The 17,793-nt window shown below is 36.3% G+C and overlaps 1 protein-coding gene across 2 annotated transcripts; it reads left to right on the forward strand.

Moving 5' to 3' along the window:
- Positions 1 to 16,647, forward strand: LOC18440871 (phenylacetaldehyde reductase). Of its 2 annotated transcripts, none has more exons than XM_020671348.2 (6): positions 1 to 360; positions 1,296 to 1,465; positions 2,534 to 2,725; positions 14,050 to 14,212; positions 15,668 to 15,854; positions 16,287 to 16,647. In XM_020671348.2, exons 1-6 carry the CDS (start codon positions 249 to 251, stop codon positions 16,423 to 16,425), a joined length of 963 nt encoding a protein of 320 aa, XP_020527007.1. In that variant the 5' UTR covers positions 1 to 248; the 3' UTR covers positions 16,426 to 16,647. The 2 variants fall into 2 exon arrangements, with proteins under 2 accessions (XP_020527007.1, XP_011625808.1); XM_011627506.3 differs by having other exon boundaries at positions 16,290 to 16,647.
- The last annotated feature ends 1,146 nt before the right edge of the window (positions 16,648 to 17,793 follow it).

Here is a 17,793-nt window from a genome sequence, read left to right on the forward strand (position 1 = left end):
TGTAAGACAGTCTAGAGCGCAAATCTTCAGATCCACTAATTTTTCTTTTTCTAATGCTAACATTTTAATTAATGTTTTAGAGAACCACCAAATCACGTTTAAGATTTAGAATACAACGGAGAAACATTATCTTTGAGATTTTGAACACAGTTGCGTTTCAATAATCAGAGAGAGTTAGAGAGAGAGAGAGATTATGATTAAGATTTTTGAGCACCCTGAGTTCGAGTAGTCGCAGAGAGAGATAGAGGATGAGCGGGAAGGTAGTGTGCGTAACTGGAGCGTCAGGTTACATTGGGTCATGGCTGGTCAAGCTCCTTTTACAGAGGGGTTACACTGTTCGAGCCACTGTTCGCGATATTAGTAAAACATTTCTCCCTTCCATTTTTCTTTTTATGCCTTCTTTCTTTTTCTTAGTCCATGGATATATCTTTCTTTGGATGATGTGAGAGAGAGAGAGAGATCTTAAAGTAAAAAATGAACTGTGAATTGATTTTGGTTTACTGAATCGAGAAAATCACGATCAATTCTTTTATCACCTAATGTTTATGTAATTTATTGGGATAAATCTGAAAGGAAAAGAAAATTAGGATTTGGTCTGTATGAAGGTTGTTTCAGAAGCATTAATGGTTTAGTTTTTGCGTTCATGTGACCTTTTGATTTATAGTGATTCATCTATTTGTTTAAATTTTTTGATGATTGGTGGTATCTGTATGAATTGTTTGCCTTTTCTTTTAGGAATTTTATTCTGGACACGGTTTCTTTGAGTCCATGCAGAAATGAGTCACCTCATAAAAATCTATTTTTGAAATGGATTTTTGGACCTAATTTTTAAGGACATGTAATCTGTAACATGGAGAGCATGAATATGAATAAATAAATAAATTTTGAAAATTAGAAATAATAATTCTATTAAGAAAACATTTGGACCGTTAGTTTCAATTGTTTTTAGATGGACCACCTATTTTCGCCCATCTTTAAGATGGGTGCTTTATACCTTGGGACCGCATATTGTACAAATGTGGTCCAGCCCCGAATGAAACAATTTTCTTTTTATTCTCCCATTACTTTTCCCTCTTGTTTTTGTTATGAATAATTGAATATTTTCATTTGAGAGAAAACAAGAAGAATCTCAGGAGTCAACAGTGAACTGATCTCCACCCTCGTCTTTATTGACTCTGTCCAGTCTCTTATTTGTGTGCATTGTTCTTTATTGATAGACATTAGCATGAAGACTTTACGCATGCATTCTAATTCTATGGAATTGCAGTCACTGTTTTTGTGTTATGGTACTGCAGATGACTCAAAGAAGACCAAACACTTATTTGAGCTTGATGGAGCTAATGAAAGGCTCAAATTGTTCAAAGCTGAAAACATGGAAGACAGATCCTTTGATGCAGCGGTGGATGGATGTGATGGTGTTTTTCATGTGGCGTCACCCGTTGTTTTCTCAGTCAAGGACCCTCAGGTTGTTTCTAAGTTATTTACATTTGTTTACTAGTATTATCACTTACCATACATTAAGAACGAGCTTTAGACTCATCAAATGTCTTGTTATGAGATACTTACCAACTTTGGTATGTTTTGGATAAAATTATGTTGCTTCGAATTTTCCTTGCAATAGATATATTATCCTAAAACTGATGTTTCTTCACGAATTCTTCTGTGATTCCTAATGGAAATCATCTGTTCTGATTCTTTATCCATGGGGTGTTTCTGGTGGCTAAGGTTCCCACAATATTGTTAGATATGCAAAAGATTAATTACCTAATCCTGCAAATGACATTTTCTAATGTGCAATCATTTCCATAGAAGTGCAGAACACCATGTGTTCTCTTGAGGCAGATGATTTAAGCATGTACAGCAGTGTTGTCCATTTCCAAGCCAGAAATAGGAATGTTTGTTGTATCGTGGTTGGAATTGCATGCAAATCTTTATATGGGCACGTTACTTCTACGAGCTAGTTTGTATTGTTTCAGTTATTGTTCTCAAATGTTGATACTTCTTGACATGATACAAGTATCTCACTACTATTTACTGTGCGCATTATTCTCTAGGGTTTCTAGTATATTTGGATATGGATTGGTTGTATTGGAATATATAAGATGTTGTTTCCGTGGATACCAGATAGCAATAGGCCATCCAAAATAAAATTAGGCAGTAAATCAAGCTTGCGTCCCTGGTAAGCTATGTTATCTGTCTCTTCTAATATGAATCATGATGCAGTATTTTTACAACCATTTAAATAATTTTCCTTATGTTACTGGATTATATTTTTGTTTGCTGTGTGCTTACCAAGCTGCTATGATTTTCTTTAGGGAATTCATCAAAATACCCATTAGATGAAGTATTTAACATCTTGCGCATTTGCAACTATTCCAACTCCAGACCATGTGCTTTTTCATAGGTGTTTTGAAATTAAATCAAAAGATAGGGGAAAGTGTTAAATTGTTCATCTCTCATGGGTAATTGATAGTTTCCCTTTTTCTAACTTACTAAGTATTTTAATGTATTTTTGTTTGATTTAATGCACCAGACTGAAATAATTGATCCAGCTGTGAAGGGAACTCTTAATGTTCTTGGGTCCTGTTCCAAATTTTCATCTATTAAAAGGGTGGTTGTGACATCCTCCATGGCAGCTGTGGTTTACAATAAAAATCCTCGATCTCCGGATGTTGTTGTTGATGAGACTTGGTTTTCTGATCCAACGGTTTGCAAAGACACACAGGTTTGTAGTTGTGTATGTTTTTTCTCTGTGGATGTTATCCCTTAATACCATCTGGGTTCAAAAAGAATGATACTGAAAGTAAGAGAATTGAATTTATTAGCTAAAACAGCTTCGTAGTCATGTATGGTTTTTATCTATGAATTTTATCCATTAATACCATCGAGGTTCACCAAGAATGATGCTGAAATTAATAGAATTCAATTTATTAGCTAAGGATTTCATCGTAAAATGAATATTAGATAGGTGGCTTATGTTAACAGACTGCTGGGAGTCAATATCGAAAGGCCAATCATTTTATTGTCTCAGTTTATCTTGTTGTGCTATGCAAACCTTGAAGTATGATTTGATGATATATTCATGCTAGATCTTGTGTGAACTATAGTTATGCAGTGAAATATTCGAGTAGCTTAAGTTCATATGTGTGAAATATTCATGTTGTATATAGTTGGAAAGAAGAAGGTCTTCTTGATTGTTTTGTGAGCTTCACTTTTTATAATGTTTGTTACACCTTTGTCTACAATGAGTTCATGTTAAGATCATATGCAGACAAATCAAAGCGATGAGACTAAAAACATGAAAGGGATGAGAGAAGAGGGGACTTGTATGAGGATTGGCTGGCACAAGCGGCCCTGCCTCTCTTGGAAGGAGGCCCCTTCCAATATTTTAAGTTGCTTCCAAAATGTCGAGAAGAGTGATATTTACTAGGTATTTATCATGAAGAAGGGGGTGTTATGGTTTCCAGCTGCGACATAGGAAAAAGGCACTTGTTGCAATTGCTCAAAATATTTTATAAGAACGGTTTTTACAGAAACACTCTCTTTAGTCCTTATGTGTATATGGTTTTGAACAGTTTTGGAAAACAAAGTGAGTTCAACTCGAACGTGCCTGAGTCACTAGGGCTTGGCAGCCTGCCAAGTCTGGAACTTCACTCCTTGCTTACCCAAGTTACAATAGTAACTCAGCCAACTTGTCAAAAACTTGTTGAGCTCCTGATAGACTCGTGAGTCTATCAGAACTTGCTTAGTCTGACAAAAAATTCAGATATAATGGGGGACAGAAAACCAAACCCCCTGTTTTATTTTCTGCTCAACCAAGCATCAATTTGGTCTAAAATGTGGGTTGTACTGTTGCTTTTGCATCCTCTAGCTACTAGAAAGATTAGATTTGAACGAAAAACTTCAAATTCCTCAGATTTGTGAGATTGTGTTTTTCGAACGAAGGTTTGGCTGAAGTTCAACAACTTGCATTTGCTTCGCAAGACTAGCTCAATCTTGCATTTTCTTAGTTACCTGAGCCTATTTTTGAGTTCTATATTGGATCTAGGCTTATTCTCAATTAAAAAATCTTAAAAATCAAAGCCCTTGGCCCAGCTGTACATGAATAAGCACTTGGCTCGTTTGTCTTGTCTGGATAGTTTGCTTAGTAGGTTCATCAAGCCCTGAATTGCCCAAATCTATTGAAACTCTGTTGAGTAAAATCATAGAGAAAGAAGGATTCCTCTTTAATGATGGTCTATAATACAATGTGATTCATTTTGAGTAGTTCCTTTCATCTTATTTAATTTAATAGAAGGGGGGTTTCCAAAGCCGAAGCGAAATCTGTGTGGTCAGAGAAAGGAAGTTTGCCACTCAAAGTCTCCGATTTTTTTTATTTTTATTAGAAACATTATTTGGATGAGAGTTTCAAGTACTTGGATTAACTAAATTACAGGCATTAATTTCCATTGAGTGCAAAATTGGAGGATCGGCCTCAAAAATTTGGGTAAGTGAAACTGTCATTCACTTTTTCAATTAAAATTGATATAAATGGAACTTCTTGGGCTAATTTCACTAGATTTAGTTATATCTAAATTAATATTGTATTTTTGTTATTACGAAACATTATTTGGATGAAAGTTTCAAGAATTTGGATTAATTAAATTAGAGGCATTAATTTCCATTGAGTGCAAAAATTGGAGGATCGGCCTAAAAAATTTGGGTAAGTGAAACCGTCATTCATTTTTTCAATTAAAATTGATATAAATGGAACTTCTTGGACTAATATCACTAGATTTAGTTATATCTGAGTTAATATTGTATTTTTGTTGTATTCTATTCAAAAAATCAGTAAGATTCAATTTTTATTCCTCATTTTCATATATATACTAGGAGATTGTTTTTGTGCTTTAACAATGTTAAGGTTTTTATGATGATGGCTGTTAGATTTTTTTTTTTTTTTTTCGCCTCTAGCATGCTTGGACTGTTTCCAAAATCGTATTCCTCTCAAAATATTCTATGAATCATTTTTTTCCCAGATTTAAGGCATAAAAATTATGTTTCTATGGATGTAATTGTTGGGTTTATGTAGCCTTTAAAGGCCTTATGAGAGCTTGTATGAGCATTTTATGTAGTGAAACATAAACTTAGTGGGAGTGTGGTCTTCTTGTGGACCATACTAGGCAAATGCAATTTGCCGATACTTAGACTAAGCTCGACGTGTTAGGCCAGCCGAGTTTGAAAAAACCCAAGATACCTAGGCATAGGGATCTACCGAGAATGGTTTACTGGGTTAACCCTTGATGAGGTCGGAGTATGCCTAAATGAGAGCCGAGGGACTGTGTGGCCCTTGTGTGTGATGAATAGCCTTTAGAGACAGGGCTAAAACCTCATCGTTATGTCATCACACGGCATGTACATAGATAGTCGTTTTGAGATTCACCAATGAGGATGAAGCGTATACATGTGCGAGAGATTACCTTTATGTACCATAGAGTCATGGTTGCATCATAGTCTGGACTATGGAGGACCATGATTTTTTTGTCTCTAGGGGAGAACCAGAAATCCATAAACTGGGATTGCATCCCCTATTTTATTGGCCGACTTTGGTGGTCCAATCATGAGCCCCTACAGTGGACTGTGAGTCATGGGAACTGCTAGTAGATCGTGATCTGCAGTTGAAGGTGGAGTGCTCCCATATATTGATAAATTATTAGATCTAATGGATTCGATTCTCATCAAAATTAATTAGTTTTAATTAATTTTATGATATATGAATTTTTAGAATGTTTATTTGAGTTTTTGTGAATCTTCTAATATTTTATTTTTGTCATTTGGATTTATAAATTAAGAGAACTTAATTTTCCAATGTTTTAAATAAAATATAAGATTTAAAAATTCAAAATATAAAATAAAATATTTTCTAAAATTATATGGGACCCTCCATAAATATGAAGGCCCAATTTAGAACATGTGGGATTGGGTGGGGCCCATCTGTGGCCACCAAAGGGTGGCACGCCCCGCCAATAGGGACTAACTTGTTCTCCAAGATTGGGTGATAGTTATCCCCTTGTTTGTTGGCTTATCTTTGAGAATAGCTAACTTACATGATAAGGTTGAATATTTGAAATATTTAGTAAATCTTTGAATCAAGATTACTTGAACCAAGAAATAAGGATTGAATATACTAACATAGAAAGTAAGATATATACTTTTTTTTATTTAAAGATTTGATGGGAATAGATCTAGGAAAGGGAGGATAAGGCTTTTGCTCATCTCTTTGAATCTTGATGGTGGATCAAAGAGATGGATGACTCAAATCTCTCACCCCACAAGTCTCCTTAGATTGACGGTTAAGATTTGATCCTACCAAACTTCAAGGCATAGAAAATCTATAAAAAAAGGCTTTCCCACCTCATAAAATCTCTACACCCATTTTCTCTTCTCTCTCTAAGGGTTTATCTGTCTCTCTCAAAGATCACTCTATAGGTGGCATGCCCCACCTAGGGCTTCAAGATCTCTCCCAAGTTTTTCTAAAGAGGGCACACCCGAACCAAAATCTTTCTCAAGCCAAAAAGACACGCCCAAGTCACCTCTCTCTCGTTTCTAGGTGGCACGCCCAAGCTAATGGTAGCTTGTAGTGGTTTGATGTTTTGGATAGCAAAGGGGAGGATCCCTTTGCTAGTAGATCTCTCTCTCTCTTTGATCTATCTCTCATCTCTCCAAAGATCAAGTCAAAGGAGCTTGAGCAAGACTAAGGCCTAGAGTCCTTAGGTAGTTGATTTTAGATTGAGATCCATATGTCATTGAGAGGGTTTTGCCATATCTAGGAGAATCAAGAGACCAATTATAGAACCTGAGCACCATCGGAAGGAGGAGACTCGGTGTGGGGTGTACTAAGCCCAGTTGAGGTAATCTCCAGCACTCTCTTTTTGTTTCTTGTCATATTTAATTATATTGTCTTTATATTCCCAAGTATAAGAATTGTGGATATTTTCTTTGTTTAAAGAAAATTGGTTTAATGGCATCAAGGTTTTTAAAATCTTGGATTTGTTAGTTTTATTTTCTTTGAAGCAAGAGTTATTGTAATAAGACTACTTGTAAGTGATCTTTGCCAAATGAAAAGAAAAGGGGTAAAAAAAAGAAAAAAAATAAAAAAGTATCGCCCGGCAAGATCACATTAGTCTTTTTTTCAATAATAACTTCATGCTGTTTAGTGTCAAAAAAAAAAAAAAAAACTTAACGTTGCTTTTTTCTTTTAATAACTTGATGTTGGTAATGGAGTATTTTTCGATGGTTTTTACTGTCTCTAGTTGGCTTAGATTTTTTTGAAAGTAATATTTGCTCTTGAAAAATTTAGTAGTGTCATTTTTTCGTAAATTATGTATATAAAATATTTTGGTTGGCTTGCCTCTCGCATGCTGGGTTTTGTAGGCTTAGGAGATCTCGACTCAAGGGGGTCGAGGATCTAGCTAATCAATTTGGGTTGAGGCTGGATGTGGCCATGTGGATAAGGGGAGGGTGAAGGGGACTAATTGTGGGAAGGAGAGGTGAGACAATATAAATTGCTTAAAACATCATCTTGCCGTGATGTGGGACAATGTGCTTGAAGGAAGACACAAAGACAGAGGCTGGTTGAGGAGATAGGAGACTGTATTATGCATCATCTCATTTTTTGGTTTAATTATTATGCATCTTCTCATGAGGAAGAGGATGAAGATTTTCAGGCCCAACTTGAGCGTGAAGAGGGGCCAATCTAGAAGGAATTCATGCTGGAAAATTGAGAGCTAGAAGTACCATCCGATGCCCCCTTTACCAATATTTTACCTGGCTTGGGGAAATATGGCCATGAATCCCAAGTCTTTTTTGGTCTTCCACCTTTATTGAGACTAGAAGTCCTACTACTTGCCAGCCTTCCCATCCCCAGGCCACACATGGAGCTATGCAGCAGTATGCAGGCTATTGAACCTACCCAGGTTCCAATTGACCCCTCTTTTCATAAGCTTGAAGCAGAGTAGAGAACCCTAAGGTCGACATGGGGAAGAAGAAGAAACAAAAGGAAAAATGAAGTGGTTTTATAACACTGTGATATCATTTAATGCAATGATAGGAAAGTGATGATATCTGCTGTGGCGAATGCATGGTCAGGATTCAAGGGCTCAACTGCACGTGACCTTGCAGACCTTGCTGGGATGAGGAGAGGTGGTCGAGGTGGACCTATTTCTTGATGATTATAATCATGTGACGAAGGATGGGTTTCCTATTATGTCAAATGGCTGGAAGGATGGGAACATAATGTATATTATTTTTTTTTAATGTATTGCCCAAGTGGAACAATCTTCCCTTCCAGTTCCAATAAACTCTGGAATGTGATGTTTTTGTTTAATATGCTTGATAATGTTGTGCATGCAGTTGGGGAGGAGAATCTAGTTCAGGTGATTACAATGTGAATAACTGCATTCAGCAAGGAAGTTGTTTATGAGGAAGAGGAAGCATTTTGTTTGGAGTCCCAACACAGCACTGTATGGACCTTATTTAGAAGTAGTGAAGGGATGCGTTGAGAAAGAGAAGAAAGTTGAAATAAGCGCATAAGGCCTGCTATCATTAGATTCACGACCTCAAACTTGACTATAAAGTCAATTTAAGGTTGCAATCAGGATTGAAGGAGATGTTAGTTTACGAGTAATGAGTTTCTACAGCTATATTTAGGACTCAAAACTGCACGAGAAGTCGAAGGAATCATCACCACGGGCATGGGATAACTTCTAGCAAATTGTTGTTGCCACCGCCGTACTTATAGTAGTACTCAAGTTGGCTGATTAAGGTGTAAAACCTGTCATGAGAGATCTTATCTGAAGCACTAGACCCTGCAATGCTGTCCATAGAAGCCCATTGCAAACACCACAACAAAATATGGATCATCATTGTTGAGAAGTGGCCTGCCATACTATGCTGCCATATCCATGTAGCAGGTAACATTTGATTTCAACTTTCAGTGTGTATGTATATCTTAATTTATGCTCTATGCGCCTTGTGGGTTGTGGAAGTTTGTCCTGGCCATTGATATCAATGTGTTTAGGTTAGGTTTCTTTTCTAACCCCGCATACCACTACCAACCAGGTTAGAGCTAGCACCTTGAGATCATGGAAAGGGCAAATTATTTGTTGGGTTATGTGCCCATTTAAAAACCTTATGAGAACATGTAAAATTATGACTATAGTTATATGATAACTCCAAGGGGAGTACGGTCCAAAGGGACCAAAGGATTATGGTCCAGAGTGATCAAAGATAGCAATATTGATGCCGAAACTCAAACTAGGCTTAACGATCTAGGCGATGTTAAGTTTAAAACCCTTTATCTTTGGGCATGAGGCACAACCGTGGGGGGTTTAGGGTTAACCCTTGATGAGGTCAGAGAGATGCCCAGAGTAGCTGGCCAAAGGACTGTGTGACTCTTTTGTGTGATTGGAGGGCCTGAAGAGACAAGGGCCAAATCCTCATCTTGACAATCGCACATCATGTACATATGATAGCCGTATTGGGAAGCAGACACCCATTGAGGGTGTGACATGTACATGTGCGAGAGATAGCCCTCATGCACCAATTGTAATATGTGTGCACATGTCTGTGTGATCTAAGCTTAATTGTAATAAGTGTGCACATGTTTTTGTAATCTAGGCTTGTCCCTAGAGAGGTCTGTAATCCATGTGCTAGGATTGTGTTTCTTTCATTTAATAGATGACTTTGATAGTCCAAGCATGAACGCTTGTGATTGGCTGTGGGTTATGGGTAGCTGTTGGGTCAGTTTGAGAAGATGACGGTGAGTTGCGGTTGCTAGAAGGGATGGAGTCTTCAGTATATTTGTGATATTCTTGACTTTTTGGATCCAATTCTCATTAAAAATTTTTAATATGTTTAATTATATTTTACTTATATTTTGAATTATTAAAATGAATTTTTAGATCTCTTTGGATATTTTATTTTTGTGAAAAAATATTTTTAAATACGCTAAAATCAATTTTATGGATTTACTTATTATGGTGAGAAAGAAAAAATATTTATTGACTTCTAAAAGTCAGTTTGATTAATCTAAAATTTATTTGAGGGTGCGGGGGGGCATTAAAGCTTTCTAGATGATTTTGAAATTTTAGGAAAATGTTTCAAATCAAGGATGATTGTTTTAAAAGTGGAAAGTGTAGAAATTGATGAGAATTAAATAAGTAAATATCTAGTATTTTCTTTACACAAATATTTGATGGGAATAGAGTTATGGAAACTGAGGGATAATAGTTCTAGCTCATTCCTTTAGTCACGATGACTGATTTAAGGAATGAAGGGCTAAGATCTCTTCACCCTACAGGACTCCAAGATCTACGGTGCAGATTAAGTCTCATAATGATGGCAAAACCCTAGCCTCTACCCTACAAATACACTCTATGGGTTCCATTCTCTACAAGTGTGAACAAAGGTTGGCCTCTCTATTTCTCTCTCTCTCTCTCTCACTCTCTCTCTCTTTCTCTTTCTTGTTAGAGTTTTGATTAATATAAAATGTAAGAAACCCTAAGGGGCAAGCCCTAACCACTAAGGGTGGCATGCCCTAGCCTTGAGATAGTACATGTGCTTGTGTTTTGTGCTGTGAGGTCTGCATCCATCCCATGTCATGCTCTCTAGAGGTTTTTCTTAGGCTTCCCCAATTATGAGGCAAGGTTAGGACCGAGATCTCATGCACCATCGGTGGAGGAGACCCGATGGCTGGTGTACGAAGTCCTTGGGGGTAACCTGAGGCAAGGTATTTGGTATTCTAATAGCTCCATGTTTCTTGATTCTTCATGCATCGTATTTTTGTATGATTATAAGAATTGTTGCGGTATGCAAGAGAAGATCCTAGATTGTATTTGGGTATATCTTATGAATAAAGTTGTAATTTATACACTTGTAAGCATTCTAGCTGGTATGAATAAAAGAAAGAAAAGAAAAGAAAAAATTTAATTGTATATACTTGGCTAGATCACATTGTCCATCTTTCATTTTGTATTGGAAGATGAGAGCGAGACAAGGATGCCCACATTGAAGCCTTGATAGGGGCAAACTTTTGTTTAAAATGTGTAAATGTGATGATCTTTTGCTTGTAGTTTGTAAATCAAAAAATATGTATTTTGTTGTTTTATCTTGATTGATATATGGATGCACAAGGCGAATTTGGTTCAAATCTAGAACCCTAGTTAGTTGTAAATTCCAATGTCATAACTCATATAGTGTTATACTCAGTGTTTCAAAAAGCGTTAGGAGGCACCTAGATGGTCGGGGGTCTAAGCCGCCGAGCGCCTAAGTGGGTGCTCAGAACCTGGGCGGCCTATTAGAATTTTTTTTTTTTGTGGGTTTTCTCTCTCTAAAATAACCTCTAATGGGTTTTAAGTTTCAAATGAACCCCACAATTTTGCCCCTGTAGTATTAAAAAGATGACCCAAAAATACCCCCAAATGAACTGGATTTCCGCCCCTGGGCTCCTTGGCGGGCACCTAGGGATATCTGCCAAGTTTGGGCGCCTAGGCCTGGGAGCATCGCCCAGGCCTTCTGGATGGCCCAGGCGCTGGGGGGTTCTGGTTTTTAAAACTATGGTTATACTAGAACTAGTCTACGTGATTGTACTCATATTTGATCAGTTTTATCTTCTCCCTTCCCAGCATGATGATGGGAGATACATGGAGGTGACACCTCTCAAAGAGGATCCAACCATGACCTTCAACTAATCTTATTCCTCCATCAGGTGTGAGAGAAATTGGAGTACATTCCTTTGAATCACCCACTAAGGAGAAATAAGTATTTAAAAGGCTTCACAAGCTTGTCTATGTCACCATCATCTTAATATAAGAGACAATTGAGGAGGGAAGTGAGGAATTATGATACAATCAACATGGATTGTGGACTACATATTTTAGGAAGGTCCTATAGAGGAATGGCTAGTGGAGCAAGAAAAACTAGTCATCAATAAGAGGGAACAAGTTGGCCCAGAGACATCGGAGAAGCAAGGAGAGGGGACCCTCAGAAGACTCAGAAAGAGGCAAACCATATGAAGATGTGGGCAAGACGGTGAGGGCCATTATAAAGAGGAGGAACAGGTGAGGGGGATCAAGGTGATGACCAATGGAGCTAAGGTGGCAGGGAGCCTAACATTTGGAGTTTTGGACTAGCCTTGATGACTTTGGATTAGGGTCTCAGATATGTTTAGGAGGGATCCCTACCCTGACAGCCAAGGTGGTTTGACACCCGACAATCTTTCTATTGGCTAACATTTGATTGTAGACCGATGCATTTTTATATTGGAGTACCTTTTTTGTATTTTTGTGTTCCTTCAACTCTTTGTGAGACTGAGTTTGTCGCTCTACAACGTATATGGTTGTGGACTTCTTGTATAGGATTTACTTGATCTTCACATGTTAATATGAAGTAGGAACGATGAGACTCATTTGAATTTGCACTGTAGAAATAAAAATTAGAAAATAATTTAATGTTAAATTAAATCTTCAGATAATTTTAGTGAGTTTATGCCAATAAAGTATTTTTTTTATCATCTATCATTTTGTATATAGGTTAGAAATTTGTAATGAATTTTCTAATTTTGGGTTGTTTAAGTTTTTTTTCCTAACTATTTGGGGAACTGTTATTGGTAACTTGCCATTTGGGTTGTTTAGGTTTTTTTCCTAACTTTTTGGGGAACTGTTATTGGTAACTTGCCCAGCGCGGACTAGACTCATCAATTTTACTTGCGATTCACAAAGGCAACTCTCCCGTGAGTCCTGGAGAAAGTTTGAGATTTCCAACTCTAGTGTCGACTAAGAAGGATATTAATAGCATAGCACCCAAGGCAGCCAAGAGATGGTGTACCAAGGTGGAGCCACAATGGACCCCACATGAAACCTAGAGGAAAGTAGATCACCGTGTGGTTCCAATTAGATTAGGATTTGTTTTTTGTCATGGATTTAGAGTTAAGTGTCCTCGGCAACTAAAAATTCTTTCCTATACAGTTTATGACCCTGTTAACTATCTTGTAGTTTAATTAGAAAGTTTTTTTAATTTTTTTGAAGTTGGGTAGATTAGTATTTTAAAACCACTATAAATGAATGTAATTAGCCAAAATAATCAATTTTTGAGACATGAAATTTGGGTTTTCAATTGTGGTGAGAGGCCACCTCTAGAGGAGAGATTCTTCAACTCTTTTTGTAGAGAGTATGATCAACCTCTCTTAACTGCTCGGTAAATTAGCTCAAAAACTACCCTAACCATGTACCTATTATTCATAGCCTTCAAACTTAAGTTTAAACACTAGGTTTACCCCAATTGAACCCTAGAACCTATCACATCCGCCTCCTATCTTCCTGGACCTGCTAAATTCCGGCTAGCTTCAACCCCTTAGAAAACGTGAAACCTATCATAAACCTTTTGCTAACATAAACAAATCCTTCCCTATTACTCGAATTCTAGTACTACTATAATTTAGACCTCATATTTTCCAATTCTATCTCTATTTGGAGCCCTTCATAAGGCCCAAAACTCTGCTGTCCTAATATTTTTAGGAACCTAAAACCCTTTAAAACCCCCAATTCAAACCTAACAAGAATACCCAATCATATATCTTTCCAAGCTCAAACCTCGTGTGTCTCACCTCTTTAGGGCACTTCCCTTGGTCCTACAACAGGTATTTATCTTAAAGAAGTGGGGGGCATGGTTTTCCAACTGGAAGACAAGTAAAAATGTGGTTTGTTCCATCTCGCTCTTTCTCTCTCTCAATGTTGATATATGCACACACATGCGTGCGCTTGAGTGTAATCCATGTTATGATAGTTGCCTTCAAGTGTTTTTCTCCATATAGTTGTATTTTAATATTTTCTATAGTTGTATTTCAATATTTTGTTAATGTCTTTTGTTTAATTTTCATTTTATCTTTTCAATCTGGTATCTGTTTTCTGCAGCCATCCCTATACTTGAATATCATCCGTTCTTTATGATAATTCTAATAATTTGAGTGTGCCGGATTTCTTTTTGAAATGTTATTTTTTATTTGTTTTGCAGAATTGGTATGCACTATCGAAAATCTTGGCTGAGAAGGCTGCATGGGATTTTGCCAAGGAAAAGGAGATTGACTTGGTGGTAATGAATCCAGGATTGGTGATTGGTCCCCTTCTGCAACCAAATTTGAATTCAAGTTCTGCTATTATTCTAAATCTTCTAAATGGTAAGCATGGCACTTAGTAGTAATATTTTTTATAATGGAGATTGGGGATAAATGCTTGAGATTGCATCGGTCCTATAAATATTGAAAGGTCGTCACTGGACTGAGGTCATCAGAGGTTAGGAAGGATTTGATATTTACCCGTATGCTTCTTGGTTACATAGGTTTCAGATGACAAAAATGAAAAATATAAAATCTGGCAGCGATATCCTGGCATTTGATAGAATTCTCTCTATTTCTGGTATTATATGATGGTGAGGTTATTTTGTTGAAAGAAGTTGTCCAGGAAAAATGTTGTACAACATGAAACGTTTTTCTCTTGAAAAGAAAACCACATGGAGCATTTTTATTCATGTGAGGCAAGCACAAGGCTTGACACTGAGGCATGAGCTTTTTGGTTCAACTAACAGAAGGCTCTATTAAATAGTGAGAAAATGATGAGAAAAGGATGTAGGATGGTTTTTTATTTTGCTTCTCAATATAAATGCAAGACAAGGTATTGTAATCACTTAGAAATCAGTTTTTGCAGAAAGAGCCATCTAATTGATTGTGCAGTTATGGGGTTTTAGTAGGCATTGGAAGTTAGACAAGTCACTAAACCAAGCAGGAGGTTATAAGCCCGTTTCCTAAGTGTTGAGTTTGGAGCTTGTGCCTTGAGAAGCTTTCCTTGATACCAATTTGAGGTTCATCTATTGCAACAGTGGCCTGCCTATATAGTATTCATTGTTGTTGTTTGTTTTATTCCAAATAAGAAAAGTCTGGGGTTATAGTTTACATGAAGGATCAAATGTGTTACCCATGTATTCGTTTTTAAAAGCCAATTGAGCGAGTTCTGTTCTAAGCAATACTTAGGCTTGGGATAAAAGAAGCATCATATTCTAAGAAACCCTGCATCAACTTGGGATATATGGGAAGAATGCAGAGTAGAATGTAAATAAATTTCATGCTTAAAGCTATGCTACCTAGACCCTGACAGAAGTATCATGTCTAATATGTATTGAGAGTGTCTAGTACTTTGTCCTAAAAAGCCAATACGACAAGACACATCCGTACTATTTTTATTTTACTATAATGGTATGTTTGTATGCAACATTCAACATGGTTTGCACCGAGGGATAATCATATTTATGCACTTATCCGCCGTCGTAGTTAAATCAGCCCTTAACAGAATTGATTTTTAATGTATATGTAAATAGTCCACATTTATTACACTTAATTGAGGTTGGTGCAATGGTAGATCGTATGAACTTGTCACAAGAGGTCTTGGGTTCAAACCCCAGCTTTATGCTCTTAAATGTGGGTTTTATGTTCCCGTGGCTAGAAAGTGTTGGTCATGCAATGTGGTTGAATGTAGAATTTGAATGAAGCTATTTCGTCATCTATTGATACCTCTTTGGATTCTAATCTGGCTTATTGATTATTATAAGTTTTTGTTTTCTTTCCTTTTTTCTGATACAGGAAGTCCGCCAAATGAAAATATAACCTTTAATTGGATAACTGTCCAAGATGTCGCAGAGGCCCATATTCTTGCATATGAGGTTCCATCAGCAAGTGGGAGATATTGTTTGGTGGAGAGACGAGAACATTATTCAAAAATTGTAAAGGTGTTGCATGAGCTGTACCCAGAATATCCAATCCCTCAAAGGTAAGCACTCTCCCACTATAAATCTAGTGAGTCTAATATTTTGTCATGGGACTCATCTCACTCTACAAAGCACACCAGGCACTGTTGTCCTTGGTGGGCTTTCTTAGTAACTGCTCATGAAACCTGAAGTTTGTTTGTATATATGCATGTGGTTTTCCATTGAAAAAGAAAATGCATGCTGCTTACTTGGTTAGTGTCTAATACAGAGACGGAAAAATTGCTATTTTGGACAGGAATTTTTCCCTCGCTCAGTCATATTTTTCTTGAAATCTCTATCTGCCTTGGGTTTTCTGGGAAGTTGGCTCTCATTGGCTTGGCAAGCTATAATTTTGTAAATATAGTTGCTCATGTTTCAGTGGCTTTTAGTGGTATCCCTACTTTTTTGGTATCAGTTTTACACAGAAAAATGTGGATTTTGTTTTTCTGTTTTAGCAGGTGGGCAGATGAAAATCCATTCCCTCCATATCAGGTATCAAAAGAGAAAACACAGAAGTTGGGAGTCAACTTTACTCCTATAGAGGTTGGTCTCAAGGAAACAGTGGAGAGCCTGAAGGAGAAGAAATTTCTCTAACCGTTTGGTTCCTGGAAATGGGAATCCTGGGGAAATGTGTAACCTGGATTTGGTATCTCCTAGAATTGACATTTTCTTGGACAATGGGCGTATGTTGTTTGGATAACATTTGGTTGAGATTTGGAAGATGCATCTTCACTATTTGGATTGCTTGGAAGATGTATCTTCATGAAATTCAAAAATTTTATTGTATCATTACTTTTAAAAAATAACCATTCTCAATGTTGTGATTATTGTACTTAAGAATTACTTCAAAAATTGCCAAATTTATAATTTATAGTATTATTATGTTAAAAATAACATAATACATTACAAATATTTCAATAGTAATATAATATAAATATTATATTAAGATAATAACAATATTATAATAAAAATGTTCAAATGATCATTGTTTCAATAATAAATATTTTAAATGATAATATTGATAATAACAATAATAATAGCAGTAGTAGTAGTAATAATAATATTAATAATAACAATAATAATATCAGGTTATGTTCGTTTAACTTTTGATTTCGAAGGAATGTCAATTCCAAATTTGACTTAAAATGAGGATACAAGACTCCCTGTGGAAATTTTAATTCCATCTTTAGAGGGAACAAATAAGTAAGTATCGGCTGTTTCCATCGAGGTGTGACTTCAGGAGTCTCATATCGAAGGAACCAAATAGGCCCTAAGCTGAAAAGTCTGAAATGCATTCACTAAAGTGAGTATATGGTGGTTCATCTTCCGCGGTAGTCCTCTTTTATTTATTCCTGATGTGAATACCATGGGGAAGGAGGTTCTTCTCAAAACCATATGCCAAGAACATAGTATGTACATTCAATAAATGGTTTCAAATGAGGTCAATATAAAGGTATTATTGGCTTTGTGAAGAAGTTTTAAGAATATCACACTAGTATCCTACGTACACTTTTTAACAGCTGAAAGTTGCAGTAGTTTATATATTGACAGTTGCATGTGGTTACTTGATGACAGATATTATTGTGTTCTTGCTATTGTGACCAATTTTGGGATTCAGAAACCCAAAATTGGTCTCAATTTGCTGTTTGCTTTGATTCATCGCAGTCATGTGCCCATCAACCTTTTGATATGGCGTGGGAAATTGGGCCTGGTTTTTAGTCTTGGATCCCAATAACATTTTTATAATATCGTTATTATAATATTTATATTTTATTAAATATTGTATATTTTTAATATAAATTCGATTAATATTATGATATTATATCACTATTAATATCGCAATATTATATTATAATCTAATTATTATGAATTATAATATATAAATGAAATATATTTAGTTGGCCATAATACATAGATATGTTTAAAAATATGTATTCCATGCGCATTATACGGCTTTCCTCA

This window comes from Amborella trichopoda, chromosome 1 (genome assembly GCF_054954075.1).
Source record: "Amborella trichopoda isolate Santa Cruz 75 chromosome 1, AtrichopodaSantaCruz75HAP2 v2.0, whole genome shotgun sequence".
Classification (NCBI taxonomy): Eukaryota; Viridiplantae; Streptophyta; class Magnoliopsida; order Amborellales; family Amborellaceae; genus Amborella; species Amborella trichopoda.

Excerpts from the sequence above, each read along its gene's own strand:
- LOC18440871 (XM_020671348.2), top strand. The coding sequence starts at position 249 with ATGAGCGGGAAGGTAGTGTGCGTAACTGGAGCGTCAGGTTACATTGGG. Across the intron at positions 1,466-2,533 it reads TCTCAGTCAAGGACCCTCAG|ACTGAAATAATTGATCCAGC; the intron begins GTTGTTTCTAAG and ends TTAATGCACCAG. Across the intron at positions 15,855-16,286 it reads GAATATCCAATCCCTCAAAG|CAGGTGGGCAGATGAAAATC; the intron begins GTAAGCACTCTC and ends TTTCTGTTTTAG.